The sequence below is a fragment of the Wyeomyia smithii genome, chromosome 3 (genome assembly GCF_029784165.1).
Source record: "Wyeomyia smithii strain HCP4-BCI-WySm-NY-G18 chromosome 3, ASM2978416v1, whole genome shotgun sequence".
Classification (NCBI taxonomy): Eukaryota; Metazoa; Arthropoda; class Insecta; order Diptera; family Culicidae; genus Wyeomyia; species Wyeomyia smithii.
In genome coordinates this window covers 128,076,328-128,091,561 of record NC_073696.1, presented here as the reverse complement: position 1 = coordinate 128,091,561, position 15,234 = coordinate 128,076,328, and the positions used below count along the sequence as shown (strand labels likewise).

At 37.6% G+C, this 15,234-nt stretch overlaps 1 protein-coding gene across 5 annotated transcripts in view; it reads right to left on the bottom strand.

Moving 5' to 3' along the window:
• LOC129731486 (protein outspread) overlaps positions 1–15,234 on the bottom strand; it is a 272,875-nt gene that overhangs the window by 97,780 nt on the left and 159,861 nt on the right. For all 5 annotated transcript variants that reach the window (XM_055691541.1, XM_055691540.1, XM_055691542.1 and 2 more), the window contains one exon: positions 1,359–1,439. In XM_055691541.1, coding sequence (XP_055547516.1) covers positions 1,359–1,439 — 81 coding nt within the window. The remainder of the gene's footprint in view (positions 1–1,358; positions 1,440–15,234) is intronic.

Sequence of the window (15,234 nt, the reverse complement as noted above, 5' to 3'; positions counted from 1 at the left end):
GTCAAATTGAAGTTTAGTGTACTACTGAGCATAATTTTTGAATATATTTATTTACCGGCATTTTAATTAGTGAAGAAACTGATACTAACGTTCGTTTATCCTGAATTTTCATGATCTTGCTCTTAAGTCAATATCAACCCTGCAAAACAGTGATTTCTAAACTTTGGTTACTGTACCCAGTTTGGAAATTTAGGCTTCTTATTGGTTTTATAAGCACTCGCTGATCGTTCAGCCCGCATTTTCACAGTTATCTATTACGCTTATGCTCTAAGGCAGCCGACCGAATTCCAGGTGACAGGTGACTGTATCGGTAATCGAACTCCTGCCTTCCAGCTTAGATTGCTTTGCTTTTTCCAATGGAGTTATAAGATCTCTATTGTCGAAACATAGAAAAGCAAAGCAAAGCCTAGGTGCTACGACTCGGAACTCGATTTGATTTATTTATACACAGACTTCGCACCCAACTGTTTTAGTGTACAGGACAATTGCGAGGATAGCGCGCTACGATCCTATTGACACTTATTACAGTCTTTACCGAGCGGAGACTCGAACTCACGACGACTGGCTTCTTAGGCCAGCGCCGTACCTCGAGACTGTCTGGGAGATATTGTCAAAACATATGAGTATTCAACACATGAGAAAAACAAGCTTTGAAAAAAGGCTGAGCAAAACATTACAATAATGTGTTATCGAAATTGATTCAATGTCTTTCTGATAGTCTAACCTGCCTCTTGATGTTAACCTCACTGTTAAAATTACTCTTTAAAATAATGTCTCTGTCTTCAAAACAAACAAAAAATTAGTCTGGCTTTTAATACTGGGTGTATTGGCTCATAATACTGGGAGAGTCAAAAAGTGGCCCATAATAGTGGGAATCGGAAGAGCATAACATTTTGTAAATTTTTGATTAAATAAGTTGTGTAAGAACGAAAATATATTTTCAACATCAAACTTCAATGTATTTAGCACAAGTTAGTAAAAAAGCGAAGGTTTAATCTAATTTTTTTGATTTTTTATCGTTAATTTAAAAACTAAATTATGCTTAGCTGGCCCATAATACTGGTATGACTGTATTTAGATATTTTCTCATTTCTTAACGCTCCTGATTGCGCAGCCGTTTGGGCGCTGATTGATTTTTTCTGGATTTTGGAGTAATTGGTATCCAAAATTTAATCACTCCAAAATTTAATCACTCCATATGTGTTCTGCAAGCTGCTATTCTACAATTTTGCCTTTATCACAAAGAAATGCTTATTTGCATTACGTTCTGGAACTAACGTAAACTTTTATAGCAACATTATATTATGTGAGCCGGAAAATATTCTATGTACAATCTAAAAACTCTATGTTTAACATACCTTTGTTCTGTAGAGGGGGTTGCTGAAATCCCAATCAGGTGCCACAAATAAATATCCACGTTTCGAAACTTTCCTTGTTGCCTGTAAAAATGTAAAGAAGAATCCATCAGTACTGGAGATATATCTTATAGAAAAATAACAAAAGAAAATTTTCTTCATACCGAAGCGGCGTGAGCCAACATTATGCAACTGAGAGCAAAGATTTAGTGTTGTGACTCATTTGTTTTCTTTAAAATTACTCATAAATTTGCTATCAGCAGAATGAAATACAAAACCGATTTTTGTAAGGAATCTGGGTTATACACTTTAGCCACTTTCTATAGCCGCACTCATATCTTGGGGGTAACTTGAGTATTGATTACACTAATCGACAAAAGCGAAAAAATGCTACTTTACAGCTCAAAATAGTTGCTCTAGAAAGATTATAGTTTTATCGATTCCTGTGAATTCGGTGCACCTAGCCATTGTCAAAACGCGTCAACTTACGTCAAAGTGTCGCATGGTAATTGCTCGCCTGATTCGTCGTTTCAACGTTATGTAACGAGAAAAACCAGAATAGTTGAAATTTGAGCCAAACATTTTGTTTAGAGCCTAAACAACAAAATTGACATGCCATGTTAAGTTGTGCAAATTTTTGTTGGTTCTGTTTGTGAATTGAACTGAGAATTGGTGCCTTTTTAAATTTAGCATGAACAATGCTGGGGTTGGTATGCAAATATTTGCGAATTGTTTTCTCGCAAACTAGTAAATGCAGTGTGGATTCAATCTTTGATAGGGATATCGTTGAATTGACACCAGTTTCACCGCATCCCGCTTGTCACGTGCCGAAAACTTCGATTTTTTCTCGACTTTTCAGGATCCTTTTAAAAATTCTTTACCTTCTTATCTAAAACTTGTGAATCAACGTCCGATTTCTCAAATAGGAACACCTTTCTGTTTATAGGTTTCTATCAAACTTTGAGAAAGTGTTATCTGTGCCTATGATGAAGGTTATCACGACATACAGCACATTGTTTGGTTATGCCCTGTTCACCGTGACGTTAGGTCTAAATCCGAAGCTTATCTTTAGGCCGGAGGTAGACAGCTGGCTGTTCCTGTTCGTGATCTGCGAGCCTTGACTTTTCCTACATGTCCTTTATAAACGTTATTCTGAAATCCATCCGTCCGTTGTTTGAACAAAAAAAGCTTACCTTACTGAAAACATTTCCTCACGCATTTTGAATTTGTCTGCATAAATTTATTTATTTAATTATTATCTATTTTTATCTGACCATATTCTCCATGAAAGTTAGTGGATGGGGAAAAGCTTTTTGAGGCCATCCTCATAGAGACATAAAAACTCCATCATCTTTTGTTAAGAATACATTTACAATTTTACACATTTACAATTTGTCAATAATAAAACTACAAACGAACTAACATTAAATTCAACCAATATTACATTGGATTGCCCCGAGTCAGCATATAAAACATAGGTCCTAATATTATTCTAATGGTCAATTAAAAATATTAGACATAGTCACTTTTCGGAGGGATTTGTTTGACAGTTCACCGAATTCGAAGATCTTTTTAACTGAAGTGAATGCTCGAACACATGCAGTGACAGGTTCATTGTAACCGAGCATTGTGCGATGCACCCTGGGTTGTAGCAATCCAGCGGACCTTAGTGAGCGTAGCGGGGCGCGAAAATTCAGCAAAGATGGGGTTCTCGGTGAATCAATTTCGCCATTCAAGAACTTGGCCACAAATCCGACTTGCTAGATTCTCCTGCGTCGTTCAATCGTGTCAAGACCAATGAGGCAACACCGCTCGGAATACAGTGGTAGGATCACGTCAGGGAAGATTTCTTAATGCTAAGCGGATAAATCTTTTTTGTACTCGTTCAATCCTCAGAATCCAAGTTGATAAGGAGACCAAATCAAACACGCAGTTTCCGATATTGATCTCACGAGTGAACAGTATGGAACAGTCAAACAGTATGGATCATTAAAATCACGTCCTATTTTACCACTGAAGCCGAGTTGTCGAGTTGCCTTAGAAATGATAAATGAGCGGTTCAGATTAATGTTGAGCTTGGCATCGAGCAAAACAGCAAGGTCGTTTACTTGATCCACTCTTTCGATCACATGACCATCAATCTTATAGTCGAACAGGACAGGATTCGCAATGCGATGGAATGTCATAAAAATATCCAGCAATCTTTGTAACTCACGACAATCATCAATGGTCCGCACAGCCACATACAGCTTCAAATCATCAGAATACACCAGCTTACATCCAGCACATTATAGCAATGTCACATTGTTGAAATAAAGTAAGAAAAGGAGCGACCCCATTATACTACCCTGTGGTATTCCAGATGTATTGGAGAACGTGGAGGATAAGCAGGAGCTCAACATCACGCGTAGTGTCCTACCACATAAGAAGGATCTTAGCCAACCAACAAATTGTTGCGACGCACCAAGTCTCAAAAGCTTTCGTAAAAGAATGCGGAGATCAATTCGGTTAAAAACTGCCTTTAAATCAGTGTATATGACGTCGATCTGGACCTTCTGCTCCATGTGCGGTATGCAAGTCGTTGTGAAGTCCAAAAGATTTGTGGTAACAGAACGTCCTGGCATGAACCCGTGTTGGTCGCTAAATAAAAAATAAATAAATCATCAAACAAATAACTAACATTTTGAGCAGTTATAGGAAATGTACGCCTATGCACATTAAAAGTCTCATTCAAGCTGGTATTCGAACATATGCCAATTGAATTGTTAGGTTAGCATCGTACCTCGAGACCAGTTGAACTATGCAAAGCTCATGATTTACCAATACTGAAATAGGCACATATCGATTTCGTTGTAAACATTACAAGGTGCGTAAAATTTTGGTGCAATTATAGAACATTTTCAAATAATTTGAACTTCTAAGTTAATTGGTGGTAGTCTGATTGAAGAGAAACAGCAAAAAAATCAGGATCTAGGCGTGATATAATCTGTTGAATCGTTGTTAAACTTCGACTTGAAGATCAATACAGTTTCTAGCTAAACTAGATGTACGACGAGGACTTAACTCAACTCAACAACAAACATGCTCAGAGAAAAAACGAGAGTGCCTTCTTCCTCGCTTAGATATCCGCAAATCCACCTGGAGATCGCCCGACCAACAGACAGAGAATCAAATCGGCCACATTTTAAGAGACGGCCGGTTCTTCTCCGAGGAGCTGCTTGGAGAGCCATCTATCGTCCACACCGCTGAAAATGGCAGGAGAGCTGGGCATGTCGTAGGGATGTCGGTAAAGATGGTCCTTAATACCAATTCCTTAGGGACTAGACGGAGAGCTGTACAGCAGGCAAGGTGGATTGATCAGCTGGAAAGAGACCTACCTTGTCGAACTGCAGTCATAAATTGGATGGAAGGAGATGACTTTAACGTAAGCTTCCTCTCCCCTTTATGCCAGTTTTTTTTGTTTTGTTTATGCATGCTCAATTTTGTTCGAACTGCCGTCGAAACAAGGAGCCTTGTACAAGCGCCTTGTACAGTTCCAACCAGGGCCGGATTTGGGTGGTGGGAGGCACGGGGCAGATATTTTCGTAGGGCTCTCTATTCTTAAAAAAATTAGAAGTAAGAAAATTTTTAATATTGAAATGACTTACCGCTCGCAGGAATGGAAGGTGAACCACTCTGTCTTCACGTCTGGCCCAGAACTCGTGGGGCCCCTTGTATCGGAAGGCCCGGGGCATTTGCCCCCTTTGCCACCCCTTAAATCCGGCCCTGGTTCCAACTGAATTGCACAAAAAATGTGGCAAAAAGTTCATGGTAAACCATCTTAAAAGCGAAAACGTTCCGGTTTCGATTGTCTATAATTTCCTGCAAACCTTAATAACACTTCGTCAGATAGGTAGTAGAAGGCCGGTCAAGTAACGGACAAAAAAAGACTTTTTGCCTTTCTCCTAGAAAGGTATAGCAATCACCTGCAAAACCGAAAGTATAAAAGTGCTCCAAAGGGCCGAATGGCATATATCACTCGACTCAGCTCGACGAGCTGAGCATTTTCTGTATGGATGTGTGTGTGTGTGTATGTGTGTGTGTATGTGCAGATTTTTATTCTCACCCACTTTTCTCAGAGATGGCTGGACCAATTTTCATGAAATTAATTGCAAATGAAAGGTCTTGTTATCCCATAAGACCCTATTGAATTTCATTGTAATCGGATTTATAGTTTAGAGGTTATGTATCAAAATGTAAAAATCATGAAACATCATTTTCTCTAAAACCACACAACCGATTTGAACAAAATTGGTTTCAAATGAACGGGCTACCTAAAAAACCCCTAACTTTTGAATTTTATGAAGATTGAACTTCAAAAGTTACGAAAAGAAACGTGTTCTGAAGACTGTTCAATCTCACTCATGTTTCTCAGAGATGGCTGAACCGATTTTCATAAAATCAGTGTCAAATGGAAGGTCTAGTTGCCCCATAAAACCTTATTGATTTATTTTGCAATCGGACTATTACTTTGACTGTTATGTTTAAAAATGTGAAATCCAGCAATGAAAAGAAACATATTCCGACGACTACTTGGACTCACTCATTTTTCTCAGAGATGGTTGGACCGATTTCCACAAAATCAGTGTCAATTGATAAGTCTAGCTGCCTCATAACACTCTATTGAATTTTACTGTAATCGAACTGTAACTTCGTCTGTAATGTACCGAAATGTGAAAATAACGAAACTTCATTATCTCAGAAACTACACAACCGAATTGATCAACATTATTATCAGACGAGCGGACTAGTTAAGCGTTAACTGATGAATTATGATTGAACACGTGGTTTCAAAGTTTGGCTGCCCTATACGTTCCTATTTCATTTGATTATAATCGAACAAGTAATCGTTATTAAATTGTTAATAAAACAACAAAAGTCTATTATCTCAAATATTACATAACTTATTTGAACATAACTAGTGTCATACGAACGAGTCATCTCTCAAACTTACAAATAACAAATTTCATAACAATTTGATATGTGGCTCAAAAGTTATGGAAAGAAAAGAAATTCAAAGACTATTTAAAACGATACCTGCTTTGATCGATATTTGTGACCTCAATATAATTTAAAGTGGTCCCCGTGGTTCTGTGGTTAGCGATGTCGGTCGGCTAGCTCTCCCACACGGTTGTGATATTGGGTTCGATTCCCGATCATGTCGAGGATCTTTTCGAGCTGAAAATTTTCTCGACTCAGCATTGGGGCACGGTGTATCGTTGTACTTATCCTACAAATGCATAATGTGCCGAAAACAATATCGATAACGAATTCTCTCAACTAATCTAGTTGATCGAGACCGCATTAGCCCCCCAGGCTAGCGTGCGATATTGTTTTTATATAATTTAAATGTGGTATCGTACTATTTGAACGTTCCAAATTCGTTGATTCCTTGCGATGTGTTTAAAGTCTGCAAATGCCCGGAGAATCGGCCATAGAATATGTTCAAAGTCAAATAACAAATCGTTTGAAATGATTGGTTTTATCGAAATGACAACATTCTCGACTTTTGGCTTCTGTACATCGCCTTAATTCTGGATATATTCATATTGGGTGGTATTCGGTCATTTCCAGCAGATTTTCTGGCATCAATCTGACACCGGAAATACCCATATTGGTAGGTATTTAGTTATTTTGGTTGTTTTCCAGAAACTAAAAGTGGTCGTCTTTAAATTCAAAATGGCGTCCAGGGTCAATGTTTGGTTTCTATACATCATTTCGATATCCATATTGAGTATTATTCGGTCATTTTCGACTGTTTCCTAGAAGTTGCCATTAAGCAATTCAAAATGGTGCCTGATTGGTTATTTTAGGATGTTTTTCACAAACCGGAAGTCGCCGTCTTGGATTTCACAATGGTATTTAAGATAATTTCTGGCATCTGAGCGTCATTCTGATTGAAGAAACAAGAAGAGTGTTATTCGAACATTTTCGGCTGTTTCCCAGGAACCGGAAGTCGCCAACCTAGAATCCAAAATGGGGTCTGTGGTCGATTTCAGCTGCTGTGTATCATTCTAGCTCCGGAGATACTCATGTTTGGCGGAAATCGACCATTTTTGGCTGTTTTCCAGAAACCAGAAGTTGCCATCTTAGAATTCAAAATGGTGTCTGAAGTCAATTTTTAGCTTCTTTCAACATTCTGGCTCCGGAGATACTCATATTGGGTGGTATTTGGTCATTTTCAGCTGTTTTTCAGAAACCGGAAGTCGCCATCTTAGAATTCAAAATGGTATCTGTGGTCGATTTGAGCCCCTGTGTATAATTCTAGACCCGGATATTATTATATTGGGTGGAAATCGGCCATTTTTGGCTGTTTTACAGAAACCGTATGTTGCCATCTTACAATCCAAAATGTTAACTGAGGTCAATTATGGAACATATTTGTTACCACTGAAAACTTTCAATCACCAAATATGGTTCCAATTAGTTGATTAGTTCGCGAGATGTGCAGAAATTTGTGCAGAAACATGTGCTTCCAGAAGAGGGACATATTTGTTACCTCTCAAAACATTCTCATACCAAATTTGGTTGTATTTTCTTGATTGGTTCTTGAGCTGTGCGAAAATTGTGTTTTATTTGTATGGTGTCTCTCCCTCATAGAAAAGGGGGTGTCAAACCATTATGCGCATATTTGTTACCTCTAAAAATATTCACCTGCCAAATTTGGTTCCATTCAGTTGGTTAGTTCTCAGGATGTGCAGAAATCTGTGTTTCATTTGTATGGCATCCTTCTCTTCCAAAAAAAGGAGGGGTGTCAAAACATTATGAACATATTTTTTACCACTAAAAACATTTACCTGCCAAATTTGGTTCCATTTAGTTAATTAGTTTTAGAGATTGGCAGAAATTTGTGTTTCATTTGTAGGGACCTTTATCGGCACCAAAAACCTTTACATACAAAGTTTCACGCCGATCGGTTCGGTAGTTTTCGAGCCTATATGGATCAGACAGACAGACAGACCGGACTGAATTTTTATATGTATAGATTACAACATCAATTTTTTAGAATTTTAAAAGTGAATATACATTTATTGGATTGAAGCGTACATGTAAATCTATTTTTACAAATAATAAGTTTGAATGAGAAAGGCTGAGTCTGACCGCTAGGTGGATTAATTTAGGTTTTTTTACTTGTCAAAACTATTATTAAAAACCAGAGTGGTTTGGCTATCACATATATACCAGAACAAGAAGACAACCCAACAAATTCACAAGAATGGACAAAATCATTCAATCATTTATTATTTTCCAGTTTAAGCTTGAGGGCCACACCTGTGTTGGCCAGTGTTATTTGAGGCACCATTTAATAACAGCTACTGTGTATTTGATTTCCTTTTTAATAGCAGTACATAACCATAAAATGATCGTACATAATCCACAAAAAGACAATCATCTATCGTTCAATGCATTTGAGTTGATTGTAAAAATGAGGGTTTTGATACTTATAACGGATCCTCACGATAATTCACCCTTCAGCTCGAATTACGATTTTGTATGAATATCCGAGCGGCAAATACGGCCAAAACTTAAGAAAATTCTTTCTTCATGAATTGACTACACCGAGCTAAATGACTATTAGAAACTTGTTACTTTTTAGAAGAAATGACACACCCATAACAACTAACAGTTGTACCTACAATACGTTTAAAAACTCATCAACGATTAAAATACAGAAACGCAATCGAAAATATTACGAGGAAAGGGAATGAAACGTAGGTACAGGTATGAGCTACTATAAGCTGCTGAAGGTTATGTACATTTCACTGCAGAATTTCGGATGTAGGTATCAGCGCATGTCGCTGATACATGTTAGAATTTCCGCTTCAATTGCGAAAATGTCACACAAGGTCTGTCGGGTAGAGTCTAATAAACATTTCACACTTAGTAAACTATAGTAGGCAGACTGTGGGTGGCGGACTTTATGCATTGTGTACAATAGCACGCGCCAACTCCCACATTATGGGCGCTTCAGAGCTGTGTTGGTGATTGTTTTTGCTCATTTAAATGTGGAGTGCACAAATTGGCACTTTATACATTCGGTGTGCGAAGAGCTGTTGACGGGCGACGTTAAGTTGAAAGGGAAGTTCATCGTAGTCGCCATCATTAGAGAGACCTCACAGCGGAAATCGGATATTCAGAGAAGGCAATGGAACCAAGTATGCAAATTAATTCAATTTCAAACAGTTTTTACCATGTTTGTGAGAGTGAAGGTTTAGTGGCACCTTCTCGAATGATTCTGTCTGCCAGCAATAGTACAGCGTTTGATTTCAAAAGTTATCTGAACTGGGTTTTCAGCATTCATTGTCGACACTCGCGCGATACGTATGCAGTGGATCTCAATGTATTTTTGACTGTGACAGTTAATGTTTGTCGAAAGAGTTTAGCTAAATGCTTTACTGATGAAGTAGTTAATGAGGTTAATTTTTTAGCAAAGTACCATTTGTACTTGTAAATATAAGATATTAAAAAACAGAGTGTATGTAATAATCAGTTGTTCCAGAAACAACACAATGCCAGGGCACGGTTTTATATGAATCAAAACAGATAAATTTGTGTTTGTGGTCTTGAATAATTACCACAATGTACAAACCCAAGTAATTCAACATCTCAATACGATAACTATTTTTCTGGAACCTAATCCAATTGAACATACATTACACAAATTTGGTCGAAGCACATAGTAAATTAGAACACATCACGCACCGTAACGTTTTACCAATGGCTCCCACAAGCCAGTAAATTGGATTGGACCTTATTTTTAAAACAGCGAAAATGGGGAAAAGAAAAGGTCAACTGTAAGTTTATTTATTAATTGCACTATTGATCAGTAATATAATGTTATACGTATTTCTCAATTTTCCGCACGTTTTAATTGTGATTGGGAACAATAAAATTATAACCACCGCCATGTGTGAACATGCTATCGTTTGGTGCGAAAAGTTCCCTCTCGTTTGGTTTCACCGTTTAATTGGTGGTTCCAACAGAGTGAAAACCAATTTATTTCATTGAAAACTACCACAGTCGCTAATAGTCACCTATTTGGTATTTGGCAATCAGGTTTTACTTCGTGTGCTTTTTCTTCATTCATGATTTGTGGTCGGTTGGAGCCGTCTGAGGCTTCTTTTTTCTGTGGTCGACCTCAAGTAAGCTATGTGATAAGTACGTACATATTGTGCTTCTTCAACAAAAATAAGGTTATTAGGACACTGAATTGCGTGTGACAATCGAAAGTTCCAACGGCGAGTATTGTCACTTTATCGATGACTTATTTTACCGTTATGACTAACGGTAAAAAGCACGAGATTCGAGCTGTCAGAAGGGAAAAAATCAAAACAGCCAGAGGAGAGAAAAACAAAAACAATGTAACTATATTAACTTATTCAAAAATAATTGCCCAAGATCTAAGATCCTAACTTGACCGTAACTTATGAACTGTCCGAGAATCGATTGATTAATCGGTAGCACATCGTAAACAAGTGTAAAAGATATTTTATGATACCACTTTCAATTTTAGTAAATTTCAATCATCAAAATGCAGATATTTTTCTGCTGATTTGCATACAAACATATTATCTCTACACGCAAAACTTTTCCTTATTACTTTAGAAGCAATAGCGCAAAATTACCTTTTAGGTAACAAATCCATTACTAAAAAAGCAATAAAATTCTTCCCCAGTCAAGTAACAACACATACTGTCATATATTTAGCACGTGTTATGAGAGTACGACTATCTAATAATGGTCGTTTCAACCACATGCAACGTTTTTTCTGCCGAAAAATGCTCCCTTTCCACCTCAAGTCAAAAAAAAATCACACACCGTCGCATAAGTTGCACATGTTACAAGTTTTTCCAATCTCCAATTCATCCGGTGGGCGTGTATTAGTTCGCTCGTTGTATGCATACGGAGTAGCGAAAAAATATGACAAGAGCTGCCAAGCAACATTTTCCCCGTCATAGAGTATGCAAACGTTGATGATTTCAAAGACTTGAAATGCGCCTTAAAATGACATCACGATCTGTAAACTGCGTCAGAGAAAAATAAAAACATTCGCTTTCTTGTAAGCTATTTACAGCACACAATCATTGGTTCATGGAAACTCATTTGGACCTGTTTGAATATACAAAACTCGTGCCCATCCAGAACAATATTCGCAACTTCGGCAACTCTGGTCAGACAGTATTACATATTTCCATTTCAAGTAAACACTGGGGGACGAAACGAAAGTGTTTCTAATTGGACATTTGAGGTTGACGGTTGAGATTCTGATTATGTGTGGATGAAGGGAGACAAAAATGAACCAGATCGTTGCATCAATACAAATGCAGCGAGTGAAGTCTTGCCAACACATGCATTGCGGTGCTTGGCTGTATGTTCTCCTGCAGAAACACATACAAGCGTGTGGCCGTCATAATTTTTATTACTTTTTGTTTGTTACTTTTTGTGTATAATGCGCAGTCATAAGACACAGCAAGTAATAAAAAATTGCCCAAAAGTAATAAAATATTCCCCGTTTGCGTTGGGTGTACAAAGGACATCAACATGTTTAGGTGAGAACCGTACAAGACGCACCAGTTGGGTAAGATGGCCCATGCAATAAATTTCCTAAAATACTCACACATGTGGCTTTTTGTGACGAAATTCTTTGCTTTTCTCATAAAAATTCAGCTTCTCTACAGTTCTCATATAAAAAAGTGCGCCATAATGACTAAAATACTTAAAAAACTGTACAATTGGCTGTGGCTCTGTCCAACATGTAATTATTCTTGAATTTTATATGAGCCTTTATGATTAACTGACTTGTCAATAATACAAAATACTGTGCTTTCCCCAACCTTCACGCTTTTTGAATTTATAATACTATGAATCTTTCAAGTTATTTCACTAACTTTCGTCAGCTTTTACCTAAAAACGACCAAAATTTAAATCGGAGCAGAATGCACTGAGAAGTGCTTGCACGAGATTGCTTGACAACGTAGGGCACGCTTCATTGCCTTTAGTTTTACTTCTAAGACTTCATGAACTTCTCATTTTGCGTGCTCTACTAGTGGCATGTTAGCCTTCTACTTTGGAGCATATTGGCTTTTGTTGTGGTGCGTTTTGGTCACGGGCCAAAATTGAAATCGAGTATTTTAGAATTAACTTCGTCATAAACATGCATTATATACATCTTACAATCATCCGACACGTTCATTGTCGCTTGAAACTGCTAGGAAGCGCTGGAAATCGCGCAAATCCTTAACTGGTGCGTTTTGTACAATCCTCCCCTACTTTACCCATCTTTGATTGAATTTCACTTTCTTTACTTTTTATTTGCATCGCAAATCGATTCTCGTTAGCGATATGTTTTGGTTAACAATTTAGAAACTGCAATGAATAGAACACTAGATATACCTAGTAATGGCAAAACTCACTCAGTTTTAGTTATTCACTTAGCTTTTCAGAACAACGTTAATCAACATATTTTAAACGTTCAAAATACAGGTTTGGTTAAGATGTCAAGCTCTGGCAACATTTACTTTCTAAAGGTTTTAAACTATGAAGGTTAGGGTAGAGGTTTTTGGGTAGAAGCTAAAAAAACACTAATGTAACCAACTATAAATTGCGTATGTATTGTTCAAGTTAAAATAACATCATGGAAGTATAGTCATGAAATATAGCAGTGAATGAATCTAGTTTTAAATGCGATTTCTCATACGCCAATCATACTCTCTTGATCGTGAACCGAATCCAGTTCGTAAATTTGATTAACACTTGACAGTGTAACTGTGATCTCTTGTCGTTTATTTCACTTACATGAATTTTAATTCAATGTGAAGTTTTTCATCAAGGCACGAAAGGCTCAGAGTATGGAATGCTATCGGTACATGTGTTGTACGATTCTCTGATTTTGGTGTCGCCTCCATTAACGTTCGGCCATATGGGGAAGCACTAATGCCATGGGAACCTGTAAGTGTTCCGCCATATATCAAGTCGCATAATCACATCTGAGATGGAGTTGGGGAAGAAAATGGCTTCCATCAACCGAGTGGGTACAACCACTTGGCATGCAGTCTAGCTTCATGAATCATTGCTTCAGTGACAAGCGTGTTGAAAAAAGAACTTCTTGTCATCATCCGTGAGCAGAGGCAGTAGTAGCGTGAGATAGGTAAAAAAGTGACAAGTACTAGTGTTTTCACGTCTATCAATAACTCTACCTAGCATACTATCGTATAATGGATTAAATTGACGGGTACAATAGAAAACATTATTGTTATCCCTTTGTGAACAGGCAACAGGTCAAAGTATTCAAAAACATGTTGCATGTATTCATGTGAAAAAACGCCAAGGCTCTATGGACAATCATCGCTCAACATCACTCCAACTTCGTATATGACTGATGAAACATCACTCAGATAATTCGTCCTAGCAGCAGGTTATTGAATCACAAATCAATCATCAAGTTGGTAAATTGCGTAACCATCTCGAATCAATTTATGCTGCAGTGCAAGTCGGCACAAAAAGTGTGAAACACGCTTTGTGATTAAAATTCATCTTGCCTTCGTCAAAGTGGTCGGCCTTTAGCTGAGTTCCTCCTTCATTTTACGTTCCATCGTACCACTGCGGCTTTTGCTATTATTCCGTATTATTTTCGCTTCTGACAGGTTCTTTTAACGGATCACTTCAAAATTTAAGGTAACTGTTTTTTGACCTTGGGTTCTTTGACAGCATTGAACCATGAGTGTGAGCAAAGCGCATGCGTGCGAGAGAGACAAAGAGGGACAGATGATTTCGCTTTGAAAGGATCGCCTTTCGCGATCAATTTCAGCTGAGCAGTGCCAAATATTTGTGACGGCGAACGAAGTATTAAAGAACATATTTCGAAATGAAACAGGCGAAAATCCAACACCAAACGAATGTGCAAATAAATCATAAACGAAACAGCTTGAAATAAAAAAATGTTTTTCGCGTTTGACACTCGTTCTCGGAAACAGTCAAGGTGAGAACGCTTGATTGTTATTTTTTATATTCTGCAAGTAGGGTTGTAGAATTGATTCCGTTATAGGGTGATTTTCGCGTTGTAGTTATGATAGAATAATAAATTGCATTCACTTGTTTCACGCGACAGTTTAGTCGAGAAATTTTAATTATTCAATATTTATAAAAATTGTTGGTGAACCCTACGAATCACGTCATTCAGACAGCACATATTGCAATGAAGCAAACGCAACTGTCACTGTAGCGTTCAAAGACTGTATGATCATTCGCATCCGTCACTTCTAATCAACATGTAAGTAACTAAAAAATTGCATATGCAACTAACAGTCATCTGAGAACCAGCGGCATCAGCAAGCGCCGCAGCGAGCAAGAAGCAAAGTAATTTCTGTTTTGGCCTATTTGATCTAATAAATCGGAAACTGAACGTGTTTACCGGAATAAGAGTAAACTTGTTTCCCGAAAAATCCGTAAAACAGCAAATTTCCGAATTCCGTAAATTCGGAATCCTGACACCATTTAACCGAGATCTCGTCGAACAAAAGAGCTTTAACCTAGGCTTCCACGGAGATTCCGAAAAAAGAACTGTAAAAATAATAAGTCAAACTATCAGTTTTGTCCGTGTTTCGGTTTAGATGTGAAGGGGGCAGGCTTTGGGGTTGATTGTTATTATAGAAAAATCTGTAATATTCAGATTTACTCAAAAATTGAGTGAGTAGACACTATTTTCCTTTTTTTGTTGCAAAAAATAATTTTTAAAACGATTAATTCTTTCTTTACTTAATTTTGTAGGTAATCAACTCGCTTTGCAGGATGGAAGTTGCAGAGTGATGGATGTTGCTTTATTCGCTGGAAGCAACACAAC